The sequence below is a fragment of the Mchenga conophoros genome, linkage group LG1 (genome assembly GCF_057382185.1).
Source record: "Mchenga conophoros isolate Kocher_MC1m ecotype Shallow Benthic linkage group LG1, M_conophoros_male_GT1.1, whole genome shotgun sequence".
Classification (NCBI taxonomy): domain Eukaryota; kingdom Metazoa; phylum Chordata; class Actinopteri; order Cichliformes; family Cichlidae; genus Mchenga; species Mchenga conophoros.
The window spans coordinates 30,192,264-30,199,958 of NC_140526.1; the positions used below are offsets into that span (position 1 = coordinate 30,192,264).

At 43.4% G+C, this 7,695-nt stretch overlaps 1 protein-coding gene across 11 annotated transcripts in view; it reads left to right on the forward strand.

The window, feature by feature from the left end:
* Positions 1–6,981, forward strand: part of tle3b (TLE family member 3, transcriptional corepressor b) — a 28,556-nt gene extending 21,575 nt beyond the window's left edge. For all 11 annotated transcript variants that reach the window (XM_085274394.1, XM_085274338.1, XM_085274347.1 and 8 more), the window contains 8 exons: positions 109–281; positions 874–950; positions 1,043–1,292; positions 2,172–2,419; positions 2,550–2,697; positions 2,879–3,029; positions 4,956–5,032; positions 5,524–6,981. In XM_085274394.1, the coding sequence (XP_085130520.1) occupies positions 109–281; positions 874–950; positions 1,043–1,292; positions 2,172–2,419; positions 2,550–2,697; positions 2,879–3,029; positions 4,956–5,032; positions 5,524–5,631 (1,232 nt within the window). In that variant the 3' untranslated portion in view covers positions 5,632–6,981. The remainder of the gene's footprint in view (positions 1–108; positions 282–873; positions 951–1,042; positions 1,293–2,171; positions 2,420–2,549; positions 2,698–2,878; positions 3,030–4,955; positions 5,033–5,523) is intronic.
* The last annotated feature ends 714 nt before the right edge of the window (positions 6,982–7,695 follow it).

The window sequence follows — 7,695 nt, forward strand, 5'->3', positions numbered from 1 at the left end:
TGTTTGATGCCTAACAGAATGAATGATTCTTTCTTCTGAGGTTTTTATATTTATCTTTATCTGGGTTTTTTTGTTTGTTTTTTTTGTTTTGTTTTTTCTCTCCGTCAGCCGCGCCAGCCCTGCGTACCCCCCTGTCCATCGCCGGTTCTTATGCCACTCCCTTTGCCATGATGGGTCATCACGAGATGAACGGATCCCTGACGAGTCCTGGCGTGTATCCGGGTCTCATTTCCCCACAGATGAGCGCTGCAGCCGCCGCCGCCTACGGACGCTCGCCAATTGTAACTATTCCAGCTTCTATAAAGCATTTATTAGTGAAAATGAGGATTTATCACACACATCTGAATAAATAATGATTTGCCCGTTAGATAACGGCAGCCCTCGCGAACAGCTGTATTTATTATCCGCCGCTACAGTAGGTTGTGTTTGCAAAATGACTTTGAGAAACTTGAGCATTCCTTCTGCATTTCCATAACTCATTGTGAATATTTCTGCTTGGCTGGCTGCAGCTTGTTGTGTGTACATAATGAGAAAGTAGAAAGACGGCCCAGCTCCTTTACTTTGATGTTGGCTAGTTAGCATTCTAAAGACTAGAGAAAAATACATAAATCTTGGCCTCAAATGCATCTCCATGTTTGAAAATCTCTGAGCCCTTCATTAGCATTAGCATGTGGGATGTTATAGCCTTGTGCAAAGCTCCGCTGTATGCAGTGAAGCTCAGTCTGTGCCTTTCAAGGGATTTGCCTGGAAACAATGGTACAAGGGTTCCCCGAGGCGTAAGCACCTAAAGCAAGGCTGCAATCCGAATGCTAGCTTAGCCTGATTTATCTTTGCAGGTTGTTTGCTAACTGTTCCGCCGTTTTGTTCATGCAGGCGGGCTTCGACCCACATCCTCACATGAGAGCCTCTGGGCTGCCAGCCAGCCTCACTTCCATTTCTGGAGGAAAACCGTGAGTATTTAGGTTTTGTGTTTAAACTAGATTTGCATTTAATGGATTGCTTGAACTTCTAATGAGCTTTTCCATTCCTCTCTGTTCTGCAGAGCCTATTCTTTTCACGTAAGTGCAGATGGTCAGATGCAGCCCGTGCCCTTCCCTCCAGATGCACTGATAGGGCCAGGCATCCCACGGCACGCTCGCCAGATCAACACACTCAGCCACGGGGAAGTGGTGTGCGCCGTCACCATCAGCAATCCCACACGTCACGTCTACACCGGTGGCAAGGGTTGTGTCAAGATCTGGGACATCAGCCAGCCAGGCAGCAAGAGCCCAGTGTCCCAACTCGACTGCCTGGTAACTTTGTTATTTCGTTAGAAGTCTCAGGAGGAGAAAGTGTGAAATGTGATTTAGATGCGTGTCATTAGACTAGCTGTTGTAAGGCTTCCAACCAGAGCACAGACATAATGCATTCATGTTTCATGAAGTCTGTGTGATTGGTCACTTCATTAAGAGTTTTCTTAAGCATCAAATGTAGCCTGACCCCACATCCCCCAGTAGCTTTCCTCCTGATCCCAGCAGACACAGATGTGAATAATTCAGCATAGTGTCTCACTGCTGTGCTGAAATAATCCTTGGTAAGGGGAGGGGGAGGGGGAAAAAAAGCCTGCTGAGTAATGATGTTCTGATTGGCCAACCCTGTCTGCCATTACCCAGCTCATTACTTCCTCCCAACTGCCTCCCGTTTCTCATTTTGATACTGTAGCTTCATGCAGTTATACTCGTCTGGCCTCCAACACCCTTAAGGTTCGTCCAGAGTGCAATCGGGTCTTATAAAGTCATCAGGGTGCTGTTTTAATTCCACCAAGAGCTCCCACGGTCCTATTGATCTGTCTTCTTGCTTTCTCGGAGCCTGGCCAACAGCTGCAGCCCCACACGTTCTTTCTGCATCTCTTGTTAACGCTGACATCCACATATTCGCTGTATCAGAAACAAGAGTCGGCTACAGTGTGAAAACTTGTCAAAGAAAATCTGCTTTTGAGTTTAAAAAAAGGAAGCCTTAAATTAATACACTGATGTGCGTCGCTGATGTCTTTGCTTTTCAGCAGAAATATAACCGTCTTCTTCAAATCACTAATTATGCAGCTATTTCACATGTAGGAAAAAAACCACAACACACAGATTATATCCAGTCATTAAGATTGGGGCGATACCCTGTCTTTGTTTATGCTCCAGAACAGAGACAATTACATCCGCTCCTGCAAGCTGTTGCCTGATGGCCGCACCCTAATAGTGGGTGGCGAGGCCAGCACACTGACCATCTGGGACCTGGCCTCACAGACGCCCCGCATAAAGGCTGAGCTCACTTCCTCTGCCCCAGCTTGCTACGCACTGGCTATCAGCCCTGACGCCAAGGTCTGCTTTTCCTGCTGCTCCGATGGAAACATCGCTGTGTGGGACCTCCATAACCAGACCCTGGTCAGGTCAGTACTTTGGAGCAGGGGATTTGTTTTAAACACTGCATTTAACAAAACGGCCAAACGTCAACATAAGACACCTGCATGGAGAACTTTCTTTGTTCCTGGTCTAATTTTTGGCATCTTGTTGTTCCAGGCAGTTCCAGGGCCACACGGATGGAGCCAGCTGTATTGACATCTCCCACGACGGGACCAAACTGTGGACCGGAGGACTCGATAACACGGTCCGCTCCTGGGATTTGAGGGAAGGGCGACAGCTCCAGCAGCATGACTTTACCTCACAGGTAACAAAAAGTGGGGGGAAAAAACTTTTCTGTACATCCAGTTATAGTACTGAGTAACCTTTCTGACATGTCTTAGGCATTCAGTTTAGAAGTAGCAGTTAAGGGTTGTTTTAATGATTCTGGTTAGGGGATTCTTGGCTGCTTTGATGTTGTTGCTGATCCTGCTCTGTGCTTGTTGCAGATCTTCTCATTGGGCTACTGTCCCACTGGGGAATGGCTGGCCGTGGGTATGGAGAGCAGCAATGTGGAGGTGCTCCACCACACCAAGCCTGACAAGTACCAGCTGCACCTGCACGAAAGCTGCGTTCTTTCACTCAAGTTCGCCTACTGTGGTAAGTACTAGAGGAAGAGCTGTTTATATATTACAGACCTGTGAGCAAGAAAGTTTCATTTCACTTTTATCTGGCAATTATAGTGTTTAATGTTTGAGTGGCGCCAGATTTTGGCATGAATCCTATACTCCCACACGAAGGACGGCACGACCAAATGAGGGATGTACATGAAATTGTGTGCTACTCGAGCTGATGACAACAATGCTTCCCTACGTGTAACAGAACCTGCAAGCAGGGACAGACATGAAGCAAACAGACATGATGATAGCGAAATGTTATGATTGTGCTACAAACAAAAGCTAATCATGCGGTGACTATACTTGTCTTTGCTTATAGTGGACGTGTACTCTAACATAAGTACCTGTAGAGCAGCAAGTGTAGTCATAGCAGCAGAGAGGATGAGTAATACCAGTGAGCTGCGCTCTCCATCCTTTCTCTTAATGGTTTATCCAGTTAAGGGTCACGTTGGCATGGAGCCTGTCTCAGCTATCATAGATCCACTTTAGAAATGACCTAGCGTGCAGGACTTTGGACAGCACGCAAGCACCACAAAGAAAAGGCAACTGTTGGATTCAAACCGCAAACTTCCTTTCTTCAAGTGGACAGTTTTCACCACTGAACCATCATGGCACCCAAACAGAGCCAGTTCATTTATATTAAAAAAAAAAAGGAACTGGCTTGTTTTTTGTACAAAAATATGTTAAGCTATTGTAATCTTCTTGTGTGTGTGGCAGGTATCACATACCTGTCGATGAGAAGATTGATTCTGCATTCACAATGAGCAACCATTGCTGATAACGGGGTTTTGGTACCAACAACCAGAATTGTATATAAAAAAAAAAAGTCAGCTTGGGAATGCTTGCTTTAACATGTATTAGCAATGTTAAGAAAACATAACTGAAAAGTTAAACAAATGCATAAAATGTGAAATATTTAGAGACGCTTGGTGGTTAGTCTGCTACTCTATAGGTTTTTTTGGGGGGTACTGGTGAGAGAATTTGGACTCCTGACCTAACATCCCTGACCTGGCCGCCTGTTAAATGTGGTGAACATGGATTTTTCCGGATCTTTAACTTGTCTTGACAGCCGCTTGGGCTCGAAACCACATCTTTACACACTGCCTGGCCAGGATTTTGCAGTCTCTGTGCAGCTGGTTACTACTCTCTGTACTATAAAAACAAACAGGACCACCATTTGTGTAAATCCAGAAATGACTGAATGTGATTAAAGTGCTGTTTGTTTGCTTTTCAGAATATTTTTATGAACTCTTAATGGTGCAGCTTATTTGTAAAAAGTGAAATGTGACACTTATGCAGCTCACATGACTGAGTCTGAATTTCAGGGGGTGAGGACTGTACGCGTGAACATGGGAGAAGTTACTTTACAAACAGGATCATTAGGGAAATTTGTTAATGCTTTTTAGCGAGGATCACTGTGCCTGTTAGGCAGACCAGCTGGTTTCCAGTTTGAGGCTGAGACAAATGAGGTTTTACTGCTGCACTTCTCCTAGAAATGTCCATATTCATTTAGTCTCCGAAGACCCCCCACAGCACCGTCTCATATCTCTGCCGCCACAGAACTAGTTCATTCAAATAAAGCTCACTGCTTCAGAGCTCGCGCTGTCACTAATTAAATCATTAGCCAAATAGTCAATTGGGTAATTAATCAGAGGGTGATTAAAATAATTATCTAAGAGGAAGTGGTGCGAGTCTCCTTCATTATGGGCATTTTATGATTGCTGGTGTAGTGGCAATTTTTCCCCTTCAGGTTTTTATGGCCATTGATGATGTTATTACAGTCACGTGTTGGCTGTGTTCTGCACAGCTCTATTGCAGGACTGAAGGACAGCAGTGACCATATTTGTGTGTCTCTCTCAGCACACACACATTGGATTGTACTCTAAAGAGGTGTGTTCTGTGTTTGCAGGTAAATGGTTTGTGAGCACAGGGAAGGACAACCTGCTGAATGCATGGAGGACTCCTTATGGTGCCAGCATATTCCAGGTAACTGGATAACTACGAACACACAGCTCCAGTCGAAGGTTTGGACATGAAGGAGCGAGTGTGTCCAAACTTTTTAACTGGAGCTGCAGTGCAAAGAGAGGCCGATGGGTCCTAGAATAATTTTGGCTGGAAAAATGGCTAAATTCAGATTGTTTTAATCTCACACTGCACTTGTATACAACTCATTAGTTTTGTTTCTTAATTTTAAAATGCAAGCCGAGGCTTTTCCAGTTCAGATTTCTGGTTTATATTTTGTCCTTGAGCTAATGTGACATCAGCCGATTCTTCCTGAAGGACAGTTGGGCAGCTAATTCATGAGTAATCTGACTGAATTAAACAGCTGTGTACCCACATGGTGCTGAACAAATCACATAGTTTTCTCTCCTTGTGGTTAAAATATTGAGTCCAAGACTGAGAACCTGAAAACCGACACAAAAGAAATGATGACTTGGAATATTCAGTGGTAATCCTGTTTTCTTTTCTTTCCACAGTCGAAGGAGTCGTCCTCCGTCCTGAGCTGCGACATCTCAGCAGATGACAAATACATCGTGACAGGATCCGGTGACAAGAAGGCCACCGTCTACGAGGTCATCTACTAGAGAGAAAGAGGCTTCCGCTCTGCTTCAGCACTTCTACTGAGATTAAAGTTTTCTCCCTGACCAACCGTCTGCGGGCTGCAGATTTCTCAAAGTGTACTCGTGGAAATCAGAGGCGCTGTCGGCCTGAGGATGCTTGTACTGGAAAGAAATGAACTTTTTTTCGTCCTTTTGTCTTTGGGTTTATTTTTGGGTTGCACTTTTTTGATTTTTTTCTTTCCTCAAGAATATTTGGATGTAACCTGGTGAAGCAGCGCTTCATTGTGAGAAACTCCTTCCCCAGACATCTTGTGCAAAGTGTACATATTGGAATAAATAAGACATTTTATATATATTATAAAAATATATATATTTTCATGTCCTGGGTGTACTTGTGGTGATTTTTTTTTCTCCCCCTCCCACTCTGTTTGATATTTGAGTGGGACATGAGAACTTTTTAACAGTTTTGCGCTTTGTTTTTCTTAAAGCACATTCTGCAGGCTGATCTTTTTTTGGAAATCAGAGGAGCACCAAACTTGTAGATTTTTTTTTTTTTTTTTTTTTTTAAATGGCCTTTTTGTCACAGTGCTCTTACGGACAAAAATCACGGTTTCTGTGTGAGATGGAGCTTCGGCTGCTTTGGACTACTGTGGGATCGAACGGTGCACTATGATTCGTGAAAAGACATGGATGTAAATTTCATTCATATATATAGAAATTCTTTTTAAAGTGTACTAAGTGTACTGCTCTGTCTGTGCTATCTCTCCCCTGTTTGTTTTACCTTGTTAGTTTAAGGGAGATGGGGAAACATTTAAGCTCAGCCTAACCCTTGGACCTCAGTTGGCAGCAGAAGCACAGCGACGGGCACAAACTGAATGACAATGTGCTTTTTGCTAACTTGACGTAATGTGGATGTTGAATTGCTCCATTGATTTCCTGGCTACAGACCAAACTCAAACAGTCCAATCTGTGCTATTGGAATTACTCTGCCCTTTGTATCTTATCAATATTCCTGGAACGTGTTTGTTTGGCCGTGACGGGGAGACAGGCAGACATTTGACCCGACTGACTGCGCGGATTGGTCCGTCTCTACAGACGTGCTCGATGCCTGTAGATGCTTGTTAATAATAAAAAGAAGAATGAGGAGGTGGTAATGGCACTTAAATATAAACAGAAAAACTCAAGTTAGTGAATCAAGGTGGTGTAAAATTCAAACTGTGCTCTTGGTTCTTGTCAGCATTTCCCACAAGAAATTATGAATGGGGTGAAATGCACCAGTCCCCTCTGAGTAACACCAAAGTATGTAGCAAATGCTGTCGGCACTGAAAAGAAATGTACAGTTGTTAATAAAATCAATAAAACTGTTTTTCTAGACTGGCCCATTTCATATTGTTTGACCCAACGGTGTTCATCAGGTGTTCCCGACAAGCACCCGTGCATTGTGAAGGACTGCTCCGACACGCAAGCCAGCATCGCGGGGATGGAACTTTATAGGAATGCTTTGACATTTTGGGGAATTCTGCTTCCTGATAGCACTCTTACATAAATATGATGTTACAACCCACAGACTGTTAGCTTAGCAAACTGAGTGTAAACAGGGAAACGGCGTAGCTCTGATCAAAGGTAACTGTACGCTTTGTTTGCTTTACCTGTACAAAAGGCCAAGTTTAAGAACAACTCGCGTGGATTGTGGTTTTCATGGAGGTCTGTGGGCTGAAGGTTACTTTTCTCACTGGGACTTTGTGGAGTCTTATTAGATTTTAAAGTTGTGTTCAGCCGAAAATGATCCTTCCAGAAAACACTAGCATGTTATTTTTACATTTAAGAAAAGAAAAACCATTTTAAACTGATTTCTAAAATTTTAGATTTGGTAAAATAATCGTTGGCTACTTTTGGGATCTTTTTTTTTTCTAGACCTTTTTTCCCTGTCAGTATGTAGCATCCGCTCTGTATTTCTAACTTAATGGAAAAGGACTACTGAGCCGTCATTATAATTATTATAATATTCTAGCATCTTTAAGCTCAGGCATTAGAAAGTTAACGCGTGTCTAATAGTAATTCTAATGATACAGTCCAACCATAAGTTCA